This window comes from Physeter macrocephalus, chromosome 11, assembly GCF_002837175.3.
Source record: "Physeter macrocephalus isolate SW-GA chromosome 11, ASM283717v5, whole genome shotgun sequence".
NCBI lineage: Eukaryota > Metazoa > Chordata > Mammalia > Artiodactyla > Physeteridae > Physeter > Physeter macrocephalus.
The window spans coordinates 105,959,646-105,987,132 of NC_041224.1; the positions used below are offsets into that span (position 1 = coordinate 105,959,646).

The 27,487-nt window shown below is 52.1% G+C and overlaps 1 protein-coding gene across 6 annotated transcripts; it reads left to right on the forward strand.

Annotated features, from left to right (window-relative positions):
• Positions 1-4,939: 4,939 nt before the first annotated feature.
• ARHGEF40 (Rho guanine nucleotide exchange factor 40) lies at positions 4,940-27,423 on the forward strand. Of its 6 annotated transcripts, none has more exons than XM_007104787.4 (24): positions 4,940-4,966; positions 7,552-7,749; positions 8,362-9,613; positions 9,760-9,927; positions 10,060-10,180; positions 10,726-10,822; positions 10,933-11,013; positions 11,143-11,259; positions 16,607-16,702; positions 16,808-16,923; positions 17,293-17,419; positions 19,071-19,193; positions 19,295-19,438; positions 19,939-20,549; positions 20,675-20,909; positions 21,271-21,357; positions 21,950-22,165; positions 22,875-23,045; positions 23,853-24,030; positions 24,767-24,871; positions 25,105-25,248; positions 25,744-25,880; positions 26,297-26,341; positions 26,462-27,423. In XM_007104787.4, exons 1-23 carry the CDS (start codon positions 4,964-4,966, stop codon positions 26,336-26,338), a joined length of 4,569 nt encoding a protein of 1,522 aa, XP_007104849.1. In that variant the 5' UTR covers positions 4,940-4,963; the 3' UTR covers positions 26,339-26,341; positions 26,462-27,423. The 6 variants fall into 6 exon arrangements, with proteins under 6 accessions (XP_007104849.1, XP_007104850.1, XP_007104851.1 ...); XM_007104788.4 differs by having other exon boundaries at positions 26,580-27,423; XM_007104789.4 differs by having other exon boundaries at positions 25,756-25,880.
• The last annotated feature ends 64 nt before the right edge of the window (positions 27,424-27,487 follow it).

Genomic DNA, 27,487 nt, shown 5'->3' on the forward strand with positions numbered 1-27,487 from the left:
TGTCCATTCATCTATCAGTGGACACTTGGGCTGATTCCATATCTTGGCTATTATAAATAATGCTGCAATGAACATGGAGGTGCATATATCTTTTCAAGTTAGTGTTTTCGTTTCGTTTTTGGGGGGGGGGCACACTGAGCAGCTTGTGGGAATCCTAGTTCCCTGACCAGGGATTGAACCCGGGCCCTCGGCAGTGAAAGCAAGACGTCGCAACCACTGGACCACCAGGGAATTCCTCAAGTTTGTGTTTTCATTTTCTTTGGACAAATACCCAGAAGTGGAATTGCTAGATCATATGGCAGTTCTAGTTTGAATTTTTTGAAGAACCTCCATACTGTTTTCCATAAGGGCTGCACACCACATTTCTTTTGAATTCTGTCCTGTGTATTTTCCACTCGCAAATATCAACCAACAGACAAAGAACTTGTGAGAGCTAAGGCCAGGAAGAAAGGAAAGCTAAGCAGCAGACTCCATGCCTTGGCCTCCCCACTTGCTCCTGGTTTCTATCTCTCACCTGTTCCCACCACAATTCTTATTATATGGGGATTTCTGCTCCCCTTACAGTCTTCACCTGGATTGGTGACATGTTTTGTTTTTGTTTTTGTTTTTCCGGTATGCGGGCCTCTCACTGTTGTGGCCTCTCCCGTTGCGGAGCACAGGCTCCGGACGCGCAGGCTCAGCGGCCATGGCTCACGGGCCCAGCTGCTCCGTGGCATGTGGGATCTTCCCGGACCAGGGCATGAACCCGTGTCCCCTGCATCGGCAGGCGGACTCTCAACCACCGCGCCACCAGGGAAGCCCGGTGACATCTTTTGGAAACTTGTCAGACACTATCTAGAATACAGCAGTGACAAAACAGACAAGGTCCTTGACTTCACGAAGCTTGTTTTCAAATGATATGTGCTGGCAGAGGTGGGCCTATTATGAGAGACAAGAAATATCCAAAGAAATGAATACATAATCAAAGAGAGATAAATGCTGTGAGGAAAACAAAACAAAAGCATACATTATTGGGAGGGACAACAGGTGAGAGACCAGTTTAGTCCACTTTAGGTCAGGGAAGACATTTGAGAATGTAAAACTTCAGTTAGGACCCGAAGGATGAGAGCCAGCCCTTAGAATTGTGAAAAGAAGCTTCCAAACAGAAGGAAAAGAGAGTAAGAAGGCTGCAAATTAGGAATAAGCAAGGCCTGTGTGAAGAACTGGAAGGCCACCACGGATGGAGGATCACTAGTGGCTTCCCACAACAGGGTCCTGGTAAGAGATGAGGCTAGAGAGATAGGAGAAAAGGAGTCATGATGCAAATGGGAGGCCGTTAGAAAGGGTTGATGTGATCTGATTAAGGTTTTCAGAAGATCACTCTAGTGAGGGTGCAGGGAACGCCTTCTCAGGTGGGGACAGTGGAGCATGTAGACCAGTATGGAAACTAATGCACTAGTGAAGGCAAGATGGGGGTGGTGTGGGCTTTGGCGACACCCAGTTCAGAGCAGACAAGTTAAATATAAATGTTTAAAGGAATATTAGCAATAAAATAAAACCAAAACTAAGGGGAAATTAAACAAAAAATAGAATCAACGTATGTATACTACACAGATTTCTTATCCTGCAATACCTAAGGTTTGGCCCCCAGTTTCCTTGGAAAGTATGAGTAACAAGAACATGTTCCCTCAAGTCTGTCCCTTCCTGTCCCCCAAATTCCCCTTTGTGGTCCTTCATTAATTCCCCCCTTAACTTGAGGCATGCAGCTCAAGCAGAGCCCTAGTCACTGCTACTCTCCGAGTGGACAAGTAGTGAGCAGCCTGAAGTCCCAACCCTATGTAGAATGGCCATTACATCTCTTGGTGCACATAAGCCAGGTAATAAACATTAAAGACACAAATGTTTCTTTCACCATCTCTCATGTTTGCATAACACTACTTCCCCGTAAGAACCATACTGGAAATTTCTTGGGGATTATTTTAACTATTACTTACTCTAGAACAAGACTAGGGGGGAAATGGTTTCAATTTCTGACCCACAGTGACATATTTAACACTTTTAGAAACTCTTTCAGCACTGGCTACTATAAAAATAAACACTTTTTTTTAACATCTTTATTGGAGTATAATTGCTTTACAATGGTGTGTTAGTTTCTGCCTTATAACAAAGTGAATCAGCTATAAAGTTAACACTTTTTAACATGATGGTTAGGTGGTGGAAAAGGTGATATAGTGTTCAAAATGCTTCTTTTATGGACCCTTGACAGCTCAGATGAAACCCTATAACTTAGTGGTTGAGAATGAAGCCTCTGGCGTCAGACTGCTGGGGTTCAAATCCTGGCTTCTCCACTTACTGTGTAGCTTACAGCTAGTTTTTTAATTTCAATAAGCCAGAATTTCATCTGTAAAATGGGAGTTTAATAAGCTCCAAAGACTCTGAAATTGGAGAAATATAGTGAGACCTGTTTGTGAATGCTGGAGAGAGCTTCTAAATCTGGTCTATTCCCAGCCTCTATTTCCTTCATTTTAATCTTTCCACTTCACATCTCCCCCAAAACATACACATCAACACACACTCTATTGCACAGACACACAGGTACCACACACATACACCCACTATTAGGTAAGAGCCTACATTCTCGGAGAAAGTGGTATTTAACCACTGTAACCATGTCTGTCACCTTATTTAATAAAATAAACCTTTCTAATTTAGCACAGATTAAAACTCCTGGAAAGGAATAACTGGATCCCAGACGCTGCATCTAAAATCCCTCACCCCATAGGCTCAAAAACTTTCAATAACTCCCTTTTTCCCATGGGGAAAAAAATGATCCACTCATTTTTTTCCCCAGGAGTCCACAGACTCCAAGAGCCAGATTAATTTGTATGCCACTTCCTAATTGTGGGAGCCTTGGATTCTACCAACTGTTCCCCAATTTGCTTGAGTATAAAGAATGTAAGACCTGGTAAGGGAAGGTTCAGACTCTGTCAACACTAGGAGTGGACGAGCTGGGTTTGAAACAAGTGAATAAGGTTCATAATACACCCCCTAAGAAAGTTCCCTAAATTCTGGTCTCTGTAACCAACCACTGGGCAGCATTTACAGAGTGGACACCAGGGGGTAGCAAAATCTCACTCTCTCAGTTCTCGGCACTAATTATAAGGAAGCTGGAGAGTCTGGATGACTAGAGGGCCCATAACCCATTGATGGAAAGGAGCTCCAGCTCCCTGCCTCTAACTCTGCTGGGAAGATGTTCACTGAGGTTTGATGCCCTAGATTATGTTTCGGGTTTTTTTGTTTTTGTTTTTTTTTTGTTTTTTTATGCTATGGAGCAGAGGGATCTTCTTGCCTCCAAGAAAGATGAACATTTTCTCTCCTCTTTTCCAGACCCGGAGGAGTGGAGAAAGGACGGAGATTAGCGTTCTGAGGAGGTGAGAGAAGAGCCCATCACCTAGGCGACGCCGCGCCCCGCCCCCCTGCTTCCCCCCCACCCCCCCACCCCCCACCCCCACCCCCGGCGCCTGCCTCTGTGTCAAAGACTTCCCTGAGGCTCCGGCCTCCTGGCTTCGTAGGAGCTGCATCCACGGGCAGGACGTTTTCCAAACGCCACCCCGCAGTCGCAGTGGTACTTGCCTTCACGTCCGTCTCTGGGGTCTATTTGGCTTTCCTATCTTCTCAAATGCCCCCCCTTTAGAAGCGCCCCTCCCCCACACCCCCCACCCCTGCAGGGCTTCCCGGTGCCTGCTCAGAGGAGGGGCAAGGCATCTCCCTGCTATGCCTAAGCCTCCCCAGCCCTCCTGGGGGACCCGCGCCAGGGCTTCATTTCCCATCCAGACGCGGTGGAGGATGGGTGAGAATAGAACTTTCTTAACTAGCCTACCCCCTTTGTCTACTGCGTCAGACAGCCATCCCCGCCGCCAAGAGCCCTAGCGGCCCTGGGAGACTCTCTTTCGCCACCCCATAAGAAGGAAGGGTCTGGTATCCAGTACCGGATCGTGCGGCTGAACGGGGGTCTGGTGCCTTCCCTCCGCTAGCTAAAGGAGAGATAGGGGATGCGGAGGGGAAGGGGCAGCGAGGAAAGAACTCAGAAAACGTCCGCCGAAGCGCACGCCCCTGCAGGAGGATCCTGATCCCGGGACCCTGCGCGCATTCAGCCTCGACACCCACCCCCCTCCCCAGGCCTTCACCGCTCCCTAATTCCCCCACGCCTCCGCCCTCCCCAGGCCGCACAGAGGAGCCCATTGTCGGAGCCCGAAGGCTCGAGGCCCGAGGAGATGGGAGGGGAAGGAGGAAGGCGGGCAAGGCCCTGGAGAGTGGGAGGAATCCCCCGATTTTCCTGCCCTAGGCTCCACGGGAAGCGGGCAGGGGTTTTGTGGGGAGGTCTCTTCTGAGCCCCAGGTGCTGCCGAAGTCTGGCAATGGAGGGGTGAAGAGGTTCCCAGGCGAGTTAGAGTCAGGAGGCTTCCAGCCATCAAACGACTCCAGTCCTAGGCTGGGGACCCCACGGATTTCACGCACGCCCCAGCCTCTGGACTGTCCCTTGCGGAGACTAAACTGATCCCGTAGGGAGCTAGGCGGTGGCGGGAAAAGAGGGGCATCCTCGGCGGGACGGGCCTCCGAGGGTCAGGGTCGGGGCTACCGGCTGGAGGGCGGGGAGAAGGAAGAAGAGGGTTGCGGGAGAGCTGGGCAGATCGGGTGGGGGCGTAGGGGGAGCGGCCAGAGGCAAGGCGCGGGAGAGAGAGTCCCGGCTGGGGGTCCGACGCGGAGGCGGAGGCGGGCACTGAAGGGCGGGGCGGGGAGGGGCGGCCGTCTCGACCCTCCCTGGTGGGGCCCCGCGGCCTGGGAGCCCGAGCTGGCCGAGCCGCCACCGCGGCCGGAGCTGTCCCCTAGCCAGACCCGGCGAGACGCGAGCGGCGGGAGGGAGGCGGCGGCGCGCCCGGCCCCGCCCGCCCGCCCGAGTGTCGGACGCGGCCCCGAGCCGAGCCATGGTGAGTCCCGCGTCGCAACCCGGTGTCCCCTCCGCCTTCCCGCAGCCCGCTGTGGATCGCCCGCCCCCAGCTGGGTGCCTCTCGCTCCTGCTTGGAACTCTTGAGCGCTCCTGGGACTCTCCTCCGTCCCATCCCCCCTTCTTTTCTTTGATCTGTTTGTCTGCCCCACTGTCTGGCTCTGTCCCCACTGGGTATTGCCCTCACTCCTTTCTTCCTCCTCTTCTCCGCCCCTTCCCCCAACCTCCCTTAGGTCTCTCCCTCTAATCCACAAACCTCCCCTCGCCCTCCTCTGTCCCGACCTGTGCCTTCCTTTGCAGGATCTTCCCTCCCCCTCCCGGTCCCAGCTCCTTACCCGCGGGAGACCCCTGCGGGATTGGGCTGCAGCGGCCCTGGCAGGGGCCCGGGCTCGGGTCATGAGAACTGACCTGCCTGGCACCACCATTTTCCATCCCAGTCCCCAGCCCGGTGAGCCGGGCCCACCCATCCGGCTCTGGGGGACTGGCCACAGCTGTGGCTGGGCTGGGGCCAGGGACCCGGCCAAAAAGGGAAATTCCCGCGGAGAAAGGGAGGCTGCCTCAGAGTGGTGGACAGAGTGGGGAGGGGGCTCACAGTGCCCGGGGGCGTGACGCTGCCAGAGGCGACACGAGATGCGGTGCGGGGGGAGAGGAGTGCCCCCGAGCTCACGCTGCAGGGAGCAGAAACACTGTCCCAGAGCATTCCCGCTGCAGAGGGGAGGGGACACTGGCAGGAGCTCCCTGCCGCGGGTTGGGGACCCTGGCAGCAGCAACTCAGGGCACAGGAAGCAGGAGGGCGCTGTTAAGGGACGTCCATGCCAACAGGAGTGGACACTATCCTGTGAACTCTCGCTCCAAAAGTACTCTCTGAAGAGTAATTGCAGGTGTGGGCACTGCCAGGGAGAGCGCCCACTGCGGGAGGGATGGGTGTGGGGGGGGCACGGCCAAGGGGGCGCTCACCGCAGGGAACGGAGGAGGGGGAGAGGCCCTGCCAGGGGGCGCTCACCGCAGGGTGGAGGAGGGGGAGGAGCACCACCGGGGCTGCTCCTCTACAGAAGGAAGGGCACCCCCTGGCAGGGAGGCTGGAACAAGAAGAAAGAGGAACTGGGCCTGGGAGAGCTGACTCAGTCTCTCTGGTCTCCTCTTTGGTCCGGGCCGGCTGGAGGCCGGTCTCTGAGCTCCTGCCCGCCCCCTCCCACCCCAGACCCCTCCTCCCCTCCTGCCGCTGCCGTTTCCTGTGGCTGAGACTCGCACTCAGCCATGAGCTCACCGCCCCTAATGGGTTGCAGCTGCCTCGCAGCTCCAACTCTAGCTCCCCCTTCCAGGCCTCGGAGCGGACGGCCCACTCTGCCTCCCCCCCGCCCATCTCCACTCTCCCCCCACCCACGCTCCCGGCGCTGGCCGGGTCCCCGGAACACTGGGGGGTCTGTCTGCTCGCCCACACACCTTGGGGCCGGGTCTCTTTGCTGACGCACTGACTGTCGGTCTCCGGAGTGGCTGCCTCGCTTCTCAGAAGGTCGGGCAGCGAGCAACACTCAGGCTGAGAGGACTTAAAGTGAAATATGCAGTATTGTCCTCAGGGCGAAGGCGGGCGGTGGGGGCGGGTGGCAATGGGGAGTAGAGAACTAGATAAACACTTCAGCGAGCATCCCCCTTGCCCCGTTACAGCAAAGAAATCTGATAAAAGGAATTTCACAGCCACCTTGAAAGACAAATAGGTTTGCAGAGGAATAGCCTGAGGGGTGGCTGTTTAGGGTATGAGATGGAGAAAGAGATCCAACTGATTCACTTAGGGACACGAGTCTGGAGGAAGCACGGCTGAGACTTTTGAGATAGTGGCTCTGGGTGGAGGTTGGTGGAGAGGCCCTACAGGAATCAGAAAATATTTCAGCTCCAATACATACCAGCAAGGCCTCCTCCTCCCTTCCCTACAAGTTCCTTTTGTGACTTTTTCCTCTTTCAACTGTCCCCACCCAAGTCTTTGTAACCCAATCCCACATGCTCCGGGAATGGGTGATTGCTTTAGAGCCACTCTGGGAGAGGATGAGGGGTGCTCGAAAGACTCAAGACAGATAGCCCTTCAGTCCTCCTTCTTTCCACCCAATGATCATCTCTAGCATATGATTGTTCATGGGTGGTGGCACCTTGACTTAATATGGGGGTCTCTGTGGGAGGCCCTGAGAAGAGGGATGGGCAGGAGGGCTGTGTAAAAGGGCTCCACCCTCCAGAGCTCTCAGCCATCAGTGACTTCCCTGATGGCCCAGAGGCCCATCTCTTCCTGAGGAGGGCCTATGCAATCCTTGCAATTTACAAGAACCAGGCGCAGCCCTAATCAAAGTCCTTCACAAAAGAGTCTCCTCAGATCTCCAAAGCCAAGGTCTCAGAGTACACTGCTAGGGCTGTGCACTCCGACTGGGCCAGCCCCACTCCCATCTCATTCAGCCAGCATTTCCTGTCGTCTCTCTGCACACACTCTGTACATGATGGGGCCCCTGGGGGACACAGCCAGCCTCCAAGGAGCCATGTTCCGGTGATCTCTAGGGATCTGCAGCCTGGTCTTGTCTCTTCCAGGAGCCTGAGCCAGTAGAGGACTGTGTGCAGAGTACTTTGGCCGCCCTGTACCCACCTTTCGAGGCAACAGCCCCTACACTCTTGGGCCAAGTGTTCCAGGTGGTGGAGAGGACTTATCGGGAGGATGCGCTGAGGTACACGCTGGACTTCCTGGTGCCCGCCAAGCACCTGCTTGCCAAGGTCCAGCAGGAAGCCTGTGTGAGTGAATGCATCCCTGTCCTATCTCCCCTGAGAGCCACTGCCTCACCCGAGGCACCAGTCAGACTGACTAATTTCCCCTCACCCAGAGACATCGCCTCCCCTGATACTGATCCCCCCCAGAGGCACTTGCCATTCGCATGCTAACACATAGACACTCATCTTCCCCAAATACTGACCCCTCAGAAACATCAGCTCCCAAAGACCCTGACCCTCCAGACCCAATTCCAGACATTTCCCTCCTCATATCAATTTTTCAAGATACTAACTACCCCAGAAATGACTCAACAGAGTCACTTCTACAGATATAAAGAGTCTCCGGCTCCTCCAAGACAATGGCATCTGCTGACCATGTCTTTATAATGACTCAGTTCTTACTCTTCCACTCATGGAACTAGCTTCCTAGAGAAGCTTCCTACCACCAGAAAACTGGTCAGTCCCAATCCTTTCCTCTGTCACATGCACACCCCAAGATATCTCCTCCCGCTGCCCTGGGGTGATAACCCACCAGGCATAAGGCCACTCCTGCCTAGGGTAGCCCCATTCTAACTGCCCCCTCCTGCTGGTTTCATCAGCAGAGGCCTGAGCACAGCCTGCCACCTCTCTCCCCAGGCCCAGTACAGCGGTTTCCTCTTCTTCCACGAGGGCTGGCCCCTCTGCCTGCATGAGCAGGTAGTGGTGCAGCTAGCAGCACTCCCCTGGCAGCTGCTGCGCCCAGGAGACTTCTACCTGCAAGTGGTGCCCTCAGCAGCCCAAGCACCCCGCTTGGCACTCAAGTGCCTGGCCCCAGGGGGTGGGCGAGTGCAGGAACTGCCTGTGCCCAATGAGGCTTGTGCTTACCTCTTCACACCTGAGTGGCTACAAGGCGTCAATAAGGACAGGCCCACAGGTCGCCTCAGCACCTGCCTTCTGTCCGCACCCTCTGGGATTCAGCGACTGCCCTGGGCCGAGCTCATCTGCCCTCGATTTGTACACAAAGGGGGCCTCATGGTTGGACATCGGCCAAGCACACTTCCCCCAGAAGTGCCCTCCGGACCCCCAGGGCTCCCCAGCCCCCCACTCCCTGAGGAGGCCCTGGGCACTCGGAGTCCCGGGGATGGGCACAATGCCCCTGCTGAAGGACCTGAGGGCGAGTATGTAGAGCTGCTGGAGGTGACGCTGCCTGTGAGGGGGAGCCCCACGGATGCTGACGGCTCCTCGGGCCTCTCCAGGACCCGGACGGTACCCACACGCAAGGGTGCTGGGGGGAAGGGCCGGCATCGGAGACACCGGGCGTGGATGCACCAGAAGGGCCTGGGGCCTCGGAACCAGGATGGAGCCCGCCCACCCGGTGAGGGGAGCAGCACTGGAGCCTCCCCTGGGTCTCCCCCGGGAGCCGAGGCTGAGGCTGTCCCTGAGGCAGCAGCCCTGGAGGTATCTGAGCCCCCAGCAGAGGCGCTGGGGGAAGCCTCTGAGTTTTGCCCCCTGAGGCCAGGAGAGGTCGGAGGAGGAGCAGGCCAGGGGGCTGAAGGGCCGCCCGGTACCCCTCGGAGAGCAGGCAAAGGAAACAGGAGAAAGAAGCGAGCTGCAGGCAGAGGGGCTCTTAACCGAGGAGGAGACAGTGCCCCACTGAGCCCTGGGGACAAGGAAGAGACTAGCCACCAGGATGCCCTTGTCAGTCTGCCTCCACCAAGTGAACACGAGCTTCCAGGATGCGGCCCAGTTAAGGAGGAGCATGAAGGCTCGGGGAGGCCAGACCCTGAGCCGAGAGAGGAGCTCAAACCAGCAGAAGAAAAAGAGCCTCGGCCCCCAGAAGCCTGTGGGCCTGTAGAAGAGAGGGCCAGAGAAAGAGAGCAGGAGGGGCCGAGGCTGGTGCGCCTGGCAGGTGAGATGACACCGAGGCCAGTGGGGCAAGGGCCAGGGTAGGTGAGGCCTAGGGAACGGGGCTGCAGGAAGAGCGGAGGTGAGGGTGGGGGCAGGGTAGCCAGACCTGGCCTCACTTCAGGCCCATAGCTCTGCCTGTGCCTGCAGGGCCCAGCAATCCGGAAGGGCTCCTGTCTGACCCCCTGGCACCATCCCCAGAGACTGTGCAGGAAGTGAAAGGGGACAGCCTCCCGGAAGAGGCCACTCCAGTCTCCAGCTCTGATGACCCTGGTGTAGCTTGGGACTTAATGTCGTCTGGATGTCTCGTCCTGACTGGTCAGTGGGCAGCAGTGGCTGAAGGGAAAGGGGTCGAGGAAGGAGAAGCCTCCGGGGTGGGCTGGGGAGGGAGGCAGGTGGATGGGAGGTAGCCAAGGCCTGCCCCCAGCCGGGACCATTTTATGTCTTCAGGAGGGGTGGATCAGAGTGGGCGAGCTCTGCTGACCATTACCCCACCGTGCCCTCCTGAGGAGCCTCCCCCCTCCCAAGACGTGCTGAGCGCTGCTCTTCATTACCTCCACTCACTGCTCAGGTAACTGAGGCCCAGGCTGGCAGCTTGCACACTAACCTCCTGGGTCGTGAGCACCCTGCCCTCCTCTCTCCTCAAGACATTGACCTCTAGGATACCTACTTCTTCAACCCTCAGATTTTCAAGTCATTGCTCTCTGACCTTACCGACCCCTGACTTGCAGCATATCTTCATCAAAATCAACAATTGCTCATCAAAATCAACACTGCTGACTTTCAGTATCCTAAGACACACCTAGTTTACCAGAACCTTGATTAACTCATTCAACAACTCTTTCTTGAGCACCAGAACCTATTAGGCAGTATGCTAGGTGCTAGCATTGAATTCATACCCTTCCAGAGCACAGAATTCCTAACTTTTTAATCCCTGATCCCATGACCCAGTAGCCATGTGAATATACACTCCTAATTGCTAGGTCACTACCTCTTGGACACATGTCCGAGACTTTGACACTTTGCCCATCGCCAGGAACTAACTTCTCCTGAGGATGAGTAACATTAACACACACACACACACACACAACCTCCTTGGCTCTTCTGCCCCCACAGGCCTGACCTACAGGTACTGGGGCTGTCCGTCCTGCTGGACCTTCGCAAGGCACCCGCACTGCCTCCAGCACTCATTCCTGTCCTGAGTCAACTTCAGGTAAGCAATCCCTTGAGACAAGTACTTCTTCTGGGTCCTGACTCTTCCCTAGTGGTCATTCCAGGCCACCCTGTTGCCCACAATTTAGGGTTATTCTTCTCTGCCTTCAGGACTCAGGAGACCCTCCGCTCATTCAGCGGCTGCTGCTTCTCACTCATGATGACCCTCCAACTGAACTCCATGGATTTCAGGTTTGAGCCCCTCACTCCCACCTAGTCCGCATCAGTAGTAGAGAGAGAAGAGGCTGGCTGGAGCCCCAGGCCAGTCCCTGAATCCCTAGGAGCCCAGGCCAGAAACCCCCTGCCTTCACATGTCTACAGGGTGCTGAGTTGCTGTCAGAGAGTGATCTGAAAAGAGTGGCCAAGCCAGAGGAGCTGCACTGGGACTTGGGAGGTCACAGGGACCCCTCTCCCAGCCACTGGGTAGAGACACACAAGGTAAGCCTCACCTCCCCCACTCAGGACACTGGGAGCCACGAGTGACCCAGCAGAGGACATTCTAGGAGAGAAAGGACAAATCTGAGACATGACCAAGGGGTTGAGAAAAAGTGGTTTCCCTTCCATTTAGTTCAATAAATATTTATGGTTCACAATTCAACAAGTGTTTATAAGAAAATTCAATTCAACAAATATTTATGAGCAAAAGACTGTGCATGTGCCCTGGGCTACTGGGGAGATGAGACGAGTATGTTAAATAAATTCTTTCTTTTTCCTTCTAGTTTTGAGATATAATTGAACAAGCACTGAACAAGTTTGAGGTGTACAACATACTGATTTGACTTACATACAGTCATGAAGTGGTTACCACTAGTTTAGTGAACAGCCATCATCTCCTATACATACAAAATTAAAGAAATAGGAAAAAAAATTTTTTCCTTGTGATGGGAACTCTTAGGATTTACTCTTAACAACTTTATATATAACATACAGCAGAGTTAATTATATTAATATTTATCATGTTGTACATCACATCCCTAGTGCTTACCTGTCTTATAACTGGAAATTTGACTATCTTCATCCAATTCCCCCTCCCTCTCATCTCCTGCCTCTGGTAACCACAAATCTGATCCCTTTTTCTATGAGTTTGTTTTGTTTGTTTGTTTTTGAGGTATAATTGACCTACGACACTATGTTAGTTCTTGGTACACAACATAGTGATTCAATATTTCTATGCATTTCACCATAATGTCTAGTTGTCATCTATCACCATACAAAGATATCACATAATTATTGACTCTATTCCCCACATTGTACATTTTATACCCGTCGCTCATTTATTTTGCAACTGGAAGTTTGTATGTCTTGATCTCTCTTACCTATTTCTCTCCTCTCCTCATCCCCCTCCCCTCTGGCAACCATCTGTTTGTTCTCCGTATCTATAACTCTGCTTCTGTTTTGTTTTGTTTGTTCACTTGTTTTTAAGATTCCACATATAAGTGAAATCATACAGTATTTGTCTTTCTCTGTCTGACTTATTTCACTTAGCATAGTACCCTCTAGTCCATCCGTGTTGTCACAAATGACAAGATTTCATTCTTTTTTTATGGCTGAGTAATATTCCATTGTATGTATATACCACATATTCTTTAGCCATTCATCTATTGATGGGAACTTAAGTTGCTTCCGTATCTTGGCTATTGTAGATAATGCTGCAATTAACACAGAGATGCATATATCTTTTCTAATTAGTGTTTTCACTTTCTTGGGATAAATACCCAGGAGTGGAATTGCTGGATCATATGGTAGTTCTATTTTTAATTTTTTGAGGAATATCCATACTGTTGTCCACAGTGGCTGCACCAATTTACATTCCCACCAACAGTGCATGAGGGTTCCCTCTTCTGCACGTCCTCACCTACACTTGTTATTCTGACAGGTGTGAGGTGATATCTCATTGCGGTTTTCATTTGCATTTTCCTGATGATTAGTAATTCTGAGCGTCTTTTCATGTGCCTGTTGGCCATCTGTATGTCTTCTTTGGAAAAATGTTTATTCAGATCCTTGGCCCATTTTTTAATTGGGTTGTTTGTTTTTTTGATGTTGAGTTGTGTGAGTTCTTTGTATATTTTGGATATTAACCCCTTATAAGATATATCATTTGCAAATATCTTCTCCCATTCAGTAGGCAGTCTTTTCATTTTGTTGATGGTTCCTACGCTGTGCAAAAGCATTTTAGTTATACATAGTCCCATTTGCTTATTTTTGCTTTTGTTTCCTTCGCATAAAGAGACGTATCGGGGCTTCCCCAGTGGTGCAGTGGTTGGGGGTCTGCCTGCCGTTGCGGGGGACGCAGGTTCGTGCCCCGGTCTGGGAGGATCCCACGTGCCGCGGAGCGGCTGGGCCTGTGAGCCATGGCTGCTGAGCCTGCGCGTCTGGAGCCTGTGCTCTGCAACGGGAGAGGCTGCAGCAGTGAGAGGCCCGCGTACCGCAAAAAAAAAAAAAAAAAAAAAGAGAAGTATCAAAAAAATATTACTAAGACAGATGTCAAGGAGTGTATTGCCTATGTTTTCTTCTAGAAGTTTTATGGTTTCAGGTCTTACATTCGAGTCTTTAATACATTTAGAATTTATCTTTGTGCATGGTGTGAAATAGTAGTCCAGTTTGATTCTTTTGCATGTAGTGTCCAGTATTCCCAATACCATTTATTGCCGAGGTGGTCTTTTCCCATTGTATATTCTTGCCTCCTTTGTCATAGATTAATTGACCATATGTGTGTGGATTCATTTCTGGGTTCCCTATTCTGTTCCACTGATCTATGTGTCTGTTTTTGTGCCAGTATCATACTGTTTTGATTACTGTAGCTTTGTAGTATAGTTTGAAATCAGGGAGCATGATACCTCCCTTGACTTTGTTCTTTGTCAAGATTGTTTTGGCTATTCAGGGTCTTTTGTATTTCCATACAAATTTTAGAATTATTTGTTCTAGTTCTGTGAAAAATGCCATTGATATTTTGATAGGGATTGCCTTGAATCTGTAATTGTTGGGTATGTTTTTTTGATGTTGAGTTGTGTGAGTTCTTTGTATATTTTGGATATTAACCCCTTATAAGATATATCATTTGCAAATATCTTCTCCCATTCAGTAGGCAGTCTTTTCATTTTGTTGATGGTTCCTACGCTGTGCAAAAGCATTTTAGTTATACATAGTCCCATTTGCTTATTTTTGCTTTTGTTTCCTTCGCATAAAGAGACGTATCGGGGCTTCCCCAGTGGTGCAGTGGTTGGGGGTCTGCCTGCCGTTGCGGGGGACGCAGGTTCGTGCCCCGGTCTGGGAGGATCCCACGTGCCGCGGAGCGGCTGGGCCTGTGAGCCATGGCTGCTGAGCCTGCGCGTCTGGAGCCTGTGCTCTGCAACGGGAGAGGCTGCAGCAGTGAGAGGCCCGCGTACCGCAAAAAAAAAAAAAAAAAAAAAGAGAAGTATCAAAAAAATATTACTAAGACAGATGTCAAGGAGTGTATTGCCTATGTTTTCTTCTAGAAGTTTTATGGTTTCAGGTCTTACATTCGAGTCTTTAATACATTTAGAATTTATCTTTGTGCATGGTGTGAAATAGTAGTCCAGTTTGATTCTTTTGCATGTAGTGTCCAGTATTCCCAATACCATTTATTGCCGAGGTGGTCTTTTCCCATTGTATATTCTTGCCTCCTTTGTCATAGATTAATTGACCATATGTGTGTGGATTCATTTCTGGGTTCCCTATTCTGTTCCACTGATCTATGTGTCTGTTTTTGTGCCAGTATCATACTGTTTTGATTACTGTAGCTTTGTAGTATAGTTTGAAATCAGGGAGCATGATACCTCCCTTGACTTTGTTCTTTGTCAAGATTGTTTTGGCTATTCAGGGTCTTTTGTATTTCCATACAAATTTTAGAATTATTTGTTCTAGTTCTGTGAAAAATGCCATTGATATTTTGATAGGGATTGCCTTGAATCTGTAATTGTTGGGTAGTATGGACATTTTAACAATAATAATTCTTCCAATCCATGAGCATGGTATATCTTTCCATCTGTTTGTGTCATCTTCAATTTCTTTCATCACTGTGTAACAGTGTTCCAAGTACAGGTCTTTTACCTCCTTAGTTAGGTTTATTCCTAGGTATTTTATTCTTTTTGATGCAATTGTAAATAGAATTGTTTTCTTAATTTCTCCTTCTGATAGTCCAGTATTAGTGTATAAAAATGCAACAGATTTCTATATATTGATTTTGTATCCTGCAACTTTACTTAATTCATTGGTGAGATCTAGTAGTTTTTTTGTGGTGTCTCTAGGATTTTTTATGTATAGTATCATACCATCTGCAAACAGTAACCATTTTACTTCTTCCTTTTCAATTTGGATGCCTTTTATTTCTTTTTCTTCTCTGACTTCTGTGGCTAGGACTTCCAAAACTATGTTGAATCAAAGTAGCAAGAGTGGTCATCCTTGTCTTATTCCTGATCTTAAAGGAAATGCTTTCAGCTTTTCATCATTGAGGATGATGTTAGCTGTGGGTTTGTCGTAAGTGGCCTTTATTATGTTGAGGTATGTTCCCTCTTTACCCACCTTGTTGAGAGTTTTTATCATAAGTGGATGCTGAATATTGTGAAAAGTTTTCTCCACGTCTATCAAGATGATCGTGTGAGTTTTATCCTACATTTTTTTTTTTTTTTTTTTTTGGTATGCGGGCCTCTCACTGTTGTGGCCTCTCCCGTTGCGGAGCACAGGCTCCGGACACGCAGGCTCAGCAGCCATGGCCCATGGGTCCAGCCGCTCCACGGCATGTGGGATCCTCCCAGACCGGGGCACGAGCCCGTGTCCCCTGCATCGGCAGGCGGACTCTCAACCACTGCGCCACCAGGGAAGCCCTATCCTACATTTTGTTAACGTGGTGTATCACGTTGATCAGTTTGCAGATGTTGAACCATCCTTGCATATCTGGAATAAATTCCACTTGATCATGGTGTTTGATTCTTTTAATGTAGTGTTGGATTTGGTTTGCTGGTACTTTGTTGAGTGTTTTTGCATCTATGTTTATCAGTGATATTGGCCTGTAATTTTCTCTTTTTGTAATTCTTAATATGACATTAAACAGCATATCATTTTTGGTGGATGATAAGTCAGAAACAACTGGAGAAGAGTGCAAAATAGTATCACTGGGGTTCTAGAAAGAGCTGAGAGTCAGAGAGGCTGGTTCTGGTTCCATGTGACCTTGAGCAAGCTAATGTACCTTACTTCTGGAGATGGTGCCTTTCTGTACCTGCTCCCTGCACCAGCATTCCAGCCTCAAGATCATTGCCCTCACAGTACAGCAACTGTGACATAATCTCTGATTCTATGAATCTAAATTCTGTGAGTATTCAAGAAAAGAAGTATGAGCATGATCTGAGCCAAGTATTAAAGGGGGTCTGTAACATGGTCTCTAAGCTGTGGATCAAAGGGAAAGTGCATCTGAAGAGGCAGAGAAAAGGGTTTTATAGGGTCAAGAGCCAGTGCAGGTGAGGGAAAGGAGATTCATGTTTACTAAGCTGTAAAATGTGCCAGGCCCATGATAGCTGCTTACCTAGCATCATCTCTTTAAACCTTTAAATCCAGTGTGTCTTATCATGACTTTACAGTTGAGGAAACTGAGGTTCAGGAAGGTTTCTGGACCTGCCTAAGGTCATACAATTAGTAAGCGACAAAGTCAGGAACTGAACCCAGCATTGCCCCCATAAAAGTCTCTGGGGTTGCCCCTCCTCCACCCTAGGGCTTAGGCCCCTTATCCTGAACTCTGTCCCTGGACTCCATTCCTGTGTGTTTGTCTCAGGAAGTGGAAAGGTTGTGCCGCCTGTGCCGAGGTGTGCTGGGATCTGTACGGCGAGCCATTGAGGAGCTAGAGAGAGCAGCAGAGCCAGAGGGAGAGGTAGGAAATGAGATGGGACAAAAGGGGATGAGGTGGGGATGGGGCTGGGCTGAGCTGAGGACCTCCTGGTGGAACCCCAACTGTCAGCTTCTCCCTGCCCCCCAGGAGGCGGCAGGAATGCCTGAGCCCCTACAGAAGGTACTGGCAGATCCCCGGCTGACGGAGCTGCAGAGGGATGGGGGAGCCATCCTGATGAGGCTGCGCTCCACCCACAGCAGCAAGTACGAGGGATGGGTGTGCGGGTGGACATGGAGGATGGAGACACAGCAGGGGGCTGCCAATTCACCTTAGCTGCCAGATAATTCTTACTAAGCATGTATCTGGACAGGATATGCTTCTCCACTTATCTCATAACTCTCACAACATCCCTAGGTGCTAGTTATGATTATCAATGGGGATTTGGAGGATCAGAAATGTTTAATGTCTTGGCCAAGGTTGGTCAGTAAATGGAAGAGTAAGGATTCAGATCCAGGCCCATACTCTGACCCAGGATGCTGTGCCACCCCTCACGTTGGGATGCAAGGATGGGATGAGGTTGCGGGGCAGGCTTGACAAAGGCAGTGGTTCATTCTGCCCCCCTCCATACCCAGGCTGGAGGGCCCAGGCCCAGCTACACTGTATCAGGAGGTGGACGAAGCCATTCACCAGCTCGTGCGCCTTTCCAACCTACATGTGCAACAGCAGGAGCAGCGGCAACGCTTGCACCGACTCCAGCAGGTGAGCCAGGACCTCCTCCCCCATGCTTCTTAACTCCACCTGGGGGCCTGGCCTCCAGCACCCTTTCCCACTGATACTTACAGTTGATGGTGTTCTCCTAACCTGGCTTGGTCGAACCACCCTCCCTCTCTCCTCATCTCCCCGGAAGTTGATCATGGTCAGTGTGAGATTCAACAAGAGGGAGATAGCATCTCAGCACCCGCAAAGAAGGGAAGCCAGATCTCCCCCTCCCACTGTTGATGTTTGATCAAGGATCCTTAGAGATTGTGAGAGATGCTTAGGTGCCCTAGGGGATTCTGGGAAGAGCCGATTGATTCTGAGTGCCTACCTCCTTAGCTTAAAAGCAACAAATGTCTATTGATACCAGCTCCCTCCATCCCTTATGTAATGGTCATCCCCAAACCTGAGGATGGAAAGGTCCCACCTCCCTCCACCTTGGAAGGAGAGGACAATGGAAACTGCTAAAGGTCTTGGAAACCAAGGCCTCTTTGTGGGAAAGATTCAGGAATAAAGCTGGCTTCTCTGAGCCTTGATTCTTTTCTCCTGGGGTTAAGAACTCCATAGGGCTTTGCTCTCCACCCTACCTTGTGGGGTAGCAGGGGCCCTGAAATCTGATTGCTCCTCCATAGCTCCTAAGTGTGGTGAGTGAACACCTCATGGACCTGCATGTGGCCTCAGGGGAAAGGTCATCTCAGGGTCAGTGTTAAAGGAGGGTGGGGGGCAGGGCTCTCTGTTCCTGAGATTTCTGCATATTTAGCTTCCTCCATCCCAGCATCCAAAGGTTTGTATCTCCTACTGTTTGTTTGTTTGCTTATTAGCTGTTCTCCTCCTGTGTAAAAACTATTAGCACACAGGATTTGGAGTCTAAAGTGTTCAGCTTGAGTTCTTCTCTGCTAGGAGTGAGATATTGGACAAGTCTGGAAGCATCTCTGAGTTCCCAAGTCCTCATGTGCAGAATGGGGGTGATAGTAAGGCTGACCTCACAAGGGTGTTCGGGTGATCAAATGATTTCAGCAGAGGACTGTAGAAGTGTTTATTGTTGGCACGGGTTATTGGGAACATTCTCAAACTTCCCGTCCTCAGGCTGTCTCGCCCCAGATTCCAACCTTTCTTCAGAGGGAAGAATTACCATCCCTTTTTGGTCAGATATCTCAGAACCAACACAAGAGTACCTAGAGCCCCATAATAGGCAACTGGAGCTACACACACACACAAACACACACACACACACACACACACACACACACACACACACACATGCCGGGGTTGTCTCTCCAAGCCTGGTCCCTGTCACTAGACTCTATGAATGTGAAATTTCTCCTGGCCCTCGTGCCTCTGGTTCACCCCAGTTTTATTTATTTCACCTGGAGGCATAGCCCTGGAACCCTAGCATGCATCTCTCAGTGCTTCCTGCCAGCCCAGCCTCCCCTTCAACTGGTGCTTTACAAAGATGGCTTACTCACTTTACTTGACCCTTGTGGAAACTACCACCATTCCCTGTTATCATCTCCACTTCACAGCTGAGATGAAATGGTTTCCCCCAAGGTTCTACAGGGTGGGGCGGTGGGGTCAGAGCTGGATCTCAGCTTTCCTTTCCACTGCACGGCCCCTTCTCCCTCATGGCCCCGCTCTCCCACCCTGTCTGCCCCAGGTGCTGCAGTGGCTCTCGGGCCCGGGGGAGGAGCAGCTGGTGAGCTTTGCTGTGCCCGGGGACTCCCTGTCCGCCCTGCAGGAGACAGAGCTACGATTCCGGGCTTTCAGTGCTGAGGTTCAGGTGAGAAGGGGGAGAGGGGCAGGTGAGAGGAAACACGCGGGGAGGGAAGGGGAGACTGACTGGACTGAGGGCCAGGTCTGAGAGCAGCCTCCCTTCTCCAGGAGCGCCTGGCTCAGGCGAGGGAGGCCCTGGCCCTGGAGGAGGACCCTGCCTCCCAGAAGGTTCTGGATATCTTTGAACAGCGCCTGGAGCAGGTTGAGAGTGGCCTCCACCGAGCTCTGCGGCTACAGCGCTTCTTCCAACAGGTATGTGCTGAGCCTGTTCCTTCTATGCCCACCACTGCCTTTCTTCTGCCTGGAGAAGCTGATCGAGTAGTTGTTAGAAGCAGGGACTTAGGTGGCCGTCTCCTGGGCTTTGACTCCTGGCTCTGCCGCCTACTTGATGAATGACCTGGGACAGGATACTAATCCTGAGTGTGTCTCGTGGCACCTACCTTACAGGGCTGAGTGAGGATTAGGTAAGCAGTATGTAACGGGTACTTGGCACAGAGTCTGCCACTTGTAAATTCTGTGTAAGTATCGGCCATCCTTTCATCTAGGCCCCTCTGTCTCCATACCAGCTCAGAGTGACACGCTAGGTCGTGATGCCGGGACAGTGAGGGGAGGTGTTCTAAGAGGACTGGGGTGTGGTGGGCCTTAGGAAGCCATCAGCGAAGGAGGACAGGAGCTGTCATCTGGCAGCGTGTGGGAGTGGCACAGGACCTCACTCCTTCCCCTCGCCACTCCCCACCCCTTTGGCCTTGTAGGCACATGAATGGGTGGACGAAGGTTCCACGAGGCTAGCAGGAGCTGGGCCGGGGCGGGAAGCAGTGCTGGCAGCCCTGGCCCTGCGGCGCACCCCGGAGCCCAGCGCTGGCACCTTCCAGGAGATGCGGGCCCTGGCCCTGGACCTGGGCAGCCCGGCGGCTCTGCGAGAGTGGGGCCGCTGCCGGGCCCGCTGCCAAGAGCTGGAGAAGAGGGTTCAGCAACAGCTGGGAGCAGAGGCGAGTCCACGGGGCCACCGGCGACGACGGGCAGACAGTGCCAGCAGCGGAGGGGCCCAACGGGGCTCCCATAGCCCCTCACCCAGCCTCCGTTCCCTGCTGCTCCCCAGCAGCCCTGGGCCGCGGGCAGCCCCGTCCCACTGCTCCCTGGCGCCCTGTGGGGAGGACTCTGAGGACGAGGGCCCCGAGCCGGCTCCGGAAGCAGAGGGCAGGCCGCCGAGGACCGTGCTGATCCGAGGCCTGGAGGTCACCAGTACGGAGGTGGTAGACAGGACGTGCTCACCCCGGGAACATGTGCTGCTGGGCCGGGCCGGGGGCCCAGAAGGGCCCTGGGGAGTAGGCACCCCCCGGATGGAGCGCAAGCGAAGCATCAGGTGAGAGCCCAGCCCAGCTGGTGCCCAGGAGGCAGGCCCAGCTGGCCCGCAGGAAAAGAATATGATACTGTTGGCATGTTCCTCCCATGCCACAACCTCCCCGTCACTCCTCGTTGTACCTGCAGCGCCCAGCAGCGTCTGGTGTCTGAGCTGATTGCCTGTGAGCAGGAGTACGTGGCCACCCTGAGTGAGCCGGTGCCACCCGCTGGGCCTGAGCTGACCCCTGAACTGCGGGGCACCTGGGCCGCAGCCCTGAGTGCCCGGGAAAGGCTCCGCAGTTTCCACCGGACACACTTCCTGCGGGAGCTTCAGGGCTGCGCCACCCACCCCCTGCGCATTGGGGCCTGCTTCCTTCGCCATGTGAGTCAGCCTCTGAAACTCCTTCCAGGGCTTCTCCCTTCACATGTCTCAGCCCCATCTGCTTGTCCCTCCTTCTCAGTACCCGCCCCCCAACCCCGCCCACCACCAGAACGTGTGGCCCCAAACGCCGGCGCCTACTGCCGTTTGCTGGGCTCCTGGAGCCACTCAGCTCATGTGTCCCTGACGTCCAGTGCTGCCGGGCCTTCGCTCTCTCCACGGGAGCCTGTCATTCCCCAGGCAGACTGAGCGTTCCCTGGTGGCCTGTCCCTCCTTCGGGCTCTACAGGATGCGAAGGAGGAAAGGGAGAGGCTTGTCTGCAGGGCCTCACTGGAGATGACTTACCGCTTCCCTACCGGCACAGGGGGACCAGTTCAGCCTTTACGCCCAGTATGTGAAGCACCGGCACAAACTGGAGAATGGTCTGGCTGCCCTCAGCCCTCCAACCAAGGTAACTTTTTCTCCAACCCTCATGAGAAGGAGAGGGGCCAGGAAGACCTAAAATCCACCCAACCTCAAAATCTCTCAGGGAAAAAAAGCTTTCCTCTATATACCCAGGAACGTCACCTACCAATAATCTCCCAGAATTGCTGAGGGTGGGACAAGCACTGGACTGGGAGCCAGGTGAACCCAGGTTCTTATTCAGCCCACCTGAGGACTTTGGGCAATGGTATTGATTCCTCTGGGCCGCTGTTTCTTCATCTCGTGAATGGTGGCAGTATTCACTATAGCTAACTAAGAGAGTGCTCTGAGGCCTCACATCAAAAGATGTGAAAATGATTTCAAAAGTTAAAAGCCAGAGAGTATAAGGGATTACTTGTATTCCTCTTCCACTGTCCCTCAAGATATAGAGGACAGCTGAATCTCCTGCAGCCCTCCTGCCTCCTTTCTTTCTGGGGGAAGGTTTTTGACCTTACCTTTGGGTGTATCTGGGCTTGACCTACCCCTAAAAACCCAGAGTACCATGCATCTTCCCCAAAGGGCTCGGACCCGAACAGCTCCAGCCCCTTCCCTCATTCCTATCTGTTTCCACCCCAAACTAGGGCACCATGGAAGGGGGCCCTCATCTGCCCCGGGCCCTGCAGCAGCCCCTGGAGCAGCTGGCCAGGTATGAGCGGCTCCTGGAGGAGCTCCTAAGGGAAGCTGGGCCTGAACCGAGTTCTGAGCGCCAGGCCCTTGGGGCTGCCATGCAACTGCTCCGGGAACAAGAGACCCGCGGCAAAGACCTGCTGGCTGTGGAGGCGGTGCGTGGCTGCGAGGTGAGTCCATGGCTCCAGACTCTCCAGCTTGGGCTGCCTAGCCTTGTAGCCTCAGAAGCAGTGTGGGCTGGTGACCAGAAAACTAGACTCAAGGTCAGAGGGCTCCAGGCTGTAATTTCTAACCAGCTGGATAGCTTTGGTCAAGTCACTGAACTTCACTGGGGCTCAATTTCCTTGTCTATAAATAAAGAAGCTATGTCCTGCCCGACATCCTGTGACCCTATATCTGCCTGTGCTTTCCTAATTCTTATCTCTATCTAACCTGCACTTCATCCTGTATCTCAACATTCAACATACACCTTATTCTCCTCTCCTTAGTCTCTTTCCAGTCCTGAGGTTCCAGAACAGGTTGGAAACCTACCTCCTCTAGGATAGACCTCTTTTCCCTCCAGTTCTTTGCTGATTTGATTCTCTTCCTGGGGCAAAATGGTGCTTTGGTCCCCAACAAGCCAAGGCTTACCCATTGGAGGCTATAAACCCTACTGTGTGATGTACCTTCTATCTTCAGAGGCAGGGCTGTGCTGTTGGGCCAAGTGTCCTGTGCATGGTGACCAGTGGATGGATTCTAGGCCAAGGGCTTCCCTGATTTCCTGACTCTGCCTGAGAACCAGTGCATTCGGCCCCTGGCCCTATAAATCCCATTTTTACTCCCCGTAAAATATATACAAAGGGCTCCAGGGCCAATGACCTCTCCTTTTGCTTTCCCCAGATAGATCTGAAGGAGCAGGGACAACTCCTGCACCGGGACCCTTTCACAGTCATCTGTGGCCGGAAAAAGTGCCTTCGCCACGTCTTTCTCTTTGAGCATCTCCTCCTGTTCAGCAAGCTCAAGGGCCCTGAGGGGGGGTCAGAGACCTTTGTTTATAAGCAGGCCTTTAAGGTACAATGCCTGGGGGTGGGGTGGGGGTGGGAAACCATGGGGATGGGACAGGAAGTCATGCTCTTCTTGGGAACGCAGGATGTTCTGGAAATTCAATCCCCACCCAGGTTCAGAATCTATATCATCTAGAACAGGCTTTGGCCTGTAATCAAACATCAGGTTAGGGTGTCGAGGTGACAGAAGTCCCTGTCATTGGTCTACTCCATGGGGTTCTCCTTATTCATGCAGGAGATTCATGAGGCATTCCAAACCAGAAGCGGGGAGGACCTTTCCCATTAAGAACACACATGCTTTCTGAGTTAGGGATGGTCCCTGGGGGAGGAAGAGAAAGGACACTATAAACATAGCTTAACTTGACGGAACTGAAGAACCCAAGAGGAGGGAGGCCTTGCTTTAGGGAAACAGCCTTGATATCCAGATAAACATCAATAGCGGCCTAGTCCCAGATCAGGCGGTATGGCATGACTCTTAAGAGTTTCTGACTTTGTCCCCCTACACTAGTTCCAGCAGAGTCCAGTATAGAGAAAAAAGCCTAAGTTTGGAATAACATAGCCATGAGTTTGAACTCTTTCTCCAATAAGCTATGATAAGCCCTTGGACAAGTTGCTCTGTGTGTCTGGGCACCCCCCTTCTGTAAATCATGCTTGTTATAAAGACTAAATGCAGAGCACTTGGCGCATGGTAGGTGTTGAGCAAACATTTACTAAGCATCTACCAGATGCCAGGCTAAGTGTAGTGCTTTTCCACGTGGTACCATCTAGCCAGAATGCACTCCGTCTTCACCCACTCTCCTCCACTTTTTCTCAGACTGCTGACATGGGGCTAACAGAAAACATCGGGGACAGTGGGCTCTGCTTTGAGCTGTGGTTTCGGCGGCGGCGTGCACGAGAGGCGTACACTCTGCAAGCAGCCTCACCAGAGATCAAACTCAAGTGGACAAGTTCTATTGCCCAGCTGCTGTGGAGACAGGCGGCCCACAACAAGGGTACCAGGCAGAGCTGGGAGAGGGTGTGCTTGGGATCAAGGTTATGGCAGGTTAGCTGGAGAGTGTGGAGAGTGCCCGGGGGAAAGAGGATGTAGGATGGAGAATGCTGTATGAGAAGACTGAAGATCTGACATGAGAGAGATCGCTGAGATAGAACTTAATCTAAGGTGCACCGAAAGGAAAGAGGAAGCTAGCAAATTTCAGGGAGGCAAGCGCAAATGGCTGGGCCAAAGAGAGTCAGAGGGTGCTCACCGGACCTGCCTTCCAGAACTTAATTGCTGTGTTACCAGGACTAGTTTGTTTGTTTTGTTTTGGGGGGGGTCTTTTGCTAGTTTTTGTTTTTTGTTTTTAATTCTCTGAACCTCATTCCACTCGTCTGAAAAATGGAAAGTAACATCTACATCTTGGTATGATAGGAAGGATTAAATAAGGTGATACATACGGAAGCACTTGATAAACTGTAAAGGTATGTAAAGACATGAGTTTTGCTCTTAATGCCCAAGATAAAGAGAAGAAGGTATTAGAAGAGAAGTTGGGAAGCCGGAATGACAAATGGGCAGGATGCAACATACAGGAGAGAAGAGACAGATGTCTGGGGGGGAAGTCGATGACCACGATCACCATCCCTGTCGTAACAGTCAACAGGAAGAACAACAAGAGATACCAGAGGAATGAGAGGGAGGAATAAGAGTTGGGAAGGAGCAAAGAGGTTAGTAACAGGGTCTCTGTTCCCTAGAGCTCCGAGTGCAGCAGATGGTCTCCATGGGAATTGGGAATAAACCCTTCCTGGACATCAAAGCCCTTGGGGAGCGGACGCTGAGTGCCCTGCTCACTGGAAGAGGTGAGGGCCAGAGTGCTGGGGGGGTGGCCTCCAGCAGTCAAGACCTTGAGAGTGAAAGCACACTGAGGAGGCATGGTGGAAAATGAGGAAAGGTCATGAGTGGATATGTCTTCCCAGAAACTGTGGGACTGATTGGGAGGCCCTCTATGAGCTGAGGGTCATTTCAGGGAGCCAGGAGGGCTTTCCCACACCAGCACCCCACCCCTCCACCTCCCCTCCCCTGCTCTCTGCAGCCGCCCGCACCCGGGCCTCGGTGGCCGTGTCATCTTTTGAGCATGCCGGCCCCTCCCTTCCCGGTCTTTCCCCGGGAGCCTGTTCCCTGCCTGCCCGCGTCGAGGAGGAGGCCTGGGATCTGGACGTCAAGCAAATTTCCCTGGGTGAGGCACCTCTCAAGGGGTGGCTCCCAACAGCTGGGTCATCATGGTGATGTTCAGGCTGCTTGCTGCTGAGCAATTCCTTTCTCTGGCCAAGGGGCCCAGCTGCCATGACAACTATGTACAGCTTCCCCATTGCTAAAAGAGCCTTCCATCTGGTTGCTAGGGTAATGCTTACAGCAGCCTGTTGCTAAGAAGCACTTCCTCTGTACCTCTCTCTCTCTAGCTCTCCTTGGGTTTCTATGGAAACTGCTTCAGCTTCCTGTTGTACCCTCCTGGTTCACCACGGCAATCCTTATAGTTTCCTGTCGCTTCCTCTCTGGTTGCTCTAATGATGCTGCTGGCAGTTTCCTGCCTCTTGGTAGGGGGGTTCTCTTGCAACTGGATTGCTATGGTGACTTACAGCTTCCTGTTGCTCTAGAGCTATTTCTCCCCTGATGGAGCAGCTTGGTTATTTAAGGTAATCTAGAGGGGTTCTATACTCTGCTCTCACCCTAGCTTCCCCTCCAGCCCCAGAAACACTTGCCTCTTCTGGAGATGTGTCCCCAGGACCAAGAAACAGCCCCAGCCTGCAACGCCCTGGGAGCAGCACTCCCATCCTGGCCAGTGGAGGGATCTTAGGGCTATCCCGACAGGTAAGTCCTTGCAATAGGGCTGAGAATGGGGTAGTCTCTTCGGACACTTGCTGGGTGGGCTCTTCTGATCGTTCAACCCATGAGGGGCAGGGGACCAGTGAGCCTGTGCTCCCAGCAAGGCTACAGGTTGGAGGGATGTATTGTCCAGTCTGCCCTTCTCCTCTTCCCCAGGCCTGGCTGAGGGGGCGCAAGGTCAGAAGTGAATCTTTAATAAGGAGTGGAGGGCAGGAGTGATAGAAAGGGGAGAATTCCAACAGCCTGGACTTGGATTAAATCAGCAAAATTCAGGAACGCTGGGGAGGAAAGAGGGGTGAACTAATTGACAGGCTTGGGAGAGACAGAAAGGTTATATAACCTCTCTATATAAGAGGTCGTTTCTTATCCTTTAAATTCACCGCAGTTTTCTCTTCCCTCAGAGTCATGCCCGAGCCCTGAGTGACCCCACCACACCTCTGTGACTGGTGAGTCGATACCCGCTTTCTACCACATCCTACAGCCTTCCCTCGTCCCTTCCCCAGAGGCTTGGGAGTCAGCTTCTTCTCTCTCCCAACCCATCTTCCCTCTTCTTTCCTGGCTTCTAGAGAAGATCTGGAACTTGGCTACAGCCCCTCCTCTCAGCACGCTTTGGGCTGGGATGCTGGGGGGACATAGTGGAGGACTGGAAGAGCATTGAATTCCTTCCCTCTGCTTCTTGGACAGAAAGGAGGTCAAAGGACCAGTGTGTTTCCCTGCTACTGCTGTCTCTAGCTCTCCCCAGCCAGGTGCCTTCCTGCAGGAACCAGAGTGTCCACACTTGCTTGCCTTCATACCCTGGAGGTGGGGAAATTATCCCTCGTCCAGTCCTTCCCCATCCGGGGCCACTGCATACTCCCAAGACACCACTCCGTGTCAGCCCTTCCCCGACAGCCTGTGTTCGCCCCTTCGTCCTGCCCCCTGACCCTCCTTGAGAAGACTCCTCTCTGCCAGTTCCTGGTGACTCCATTCTGGGGTGTCACAGGAAACGGAGCTATGCAAACCATTATAGAAGGGTGGGCTAGGGAACTGCAAACTTTATATATGTAATAACTGTTATTTTAATACTATTGTTATATTAAATATATTTACTCACACTTTGTCTCCGAAGAGCTAGAGCAGACCTCAGGGTTGAGGTGATACCACTAACCTGAGCACTTCCGCTCACCCAACCATTAACTAGAACACAGAAAATAAAACCAAGGCTGCAAGGTACCCTGTACCCCTTACTGGGCCAAAGCTGGGCCCGTGCCTGGGTGAATGTGTGCCTTCCCAGAGGAGTGGCCGCCAGAGGCTCAATGCACCCTTTGAAGTTCCTGCTCTCATGCTGCACCCACTTCTTGAGGCTGAGCTGGTCACAGTCAAGCTGGGGTCCAGCACCATTCAGCAGTTCTCAAAATGAGGTCCTCAGATCACAGTACATGAGAATACCCTAGGCTACTTGTTAAATGCTAGTTCCTGGGCCCCGCCCCTAAGCTACTTAAGCCAAAGCCTGAGGGTAAAGCCCAAGTTTCTTACCAAGCTCTTTGGGTGATAAAAAGTGCCTGAAGAGATGACTATTTTCTGGACACAGTGGCCCAAGGAGGACAGGACAT

Bases quoted from the DNA above. Each gene is read 5' to 3' on its own strand.
- ARHGEF40 (XM_007104787.4), top strand. The intron at 10,823-10,932 runs GTAAGCAATCCC...CTCTGCCTTCAG, and splicing joins CTGTCCTGAGTCAACTTCAG to GACTCAGGAGACCCTCCGCT. The intron at 19,194-19,294 runs GTGAGAAGGGGG...TCCCTTCTCCAG, and splicing joins CTTTCAGTGCTGAGGTTCAG to GAGCGCCTGGCTCAGGCGAG.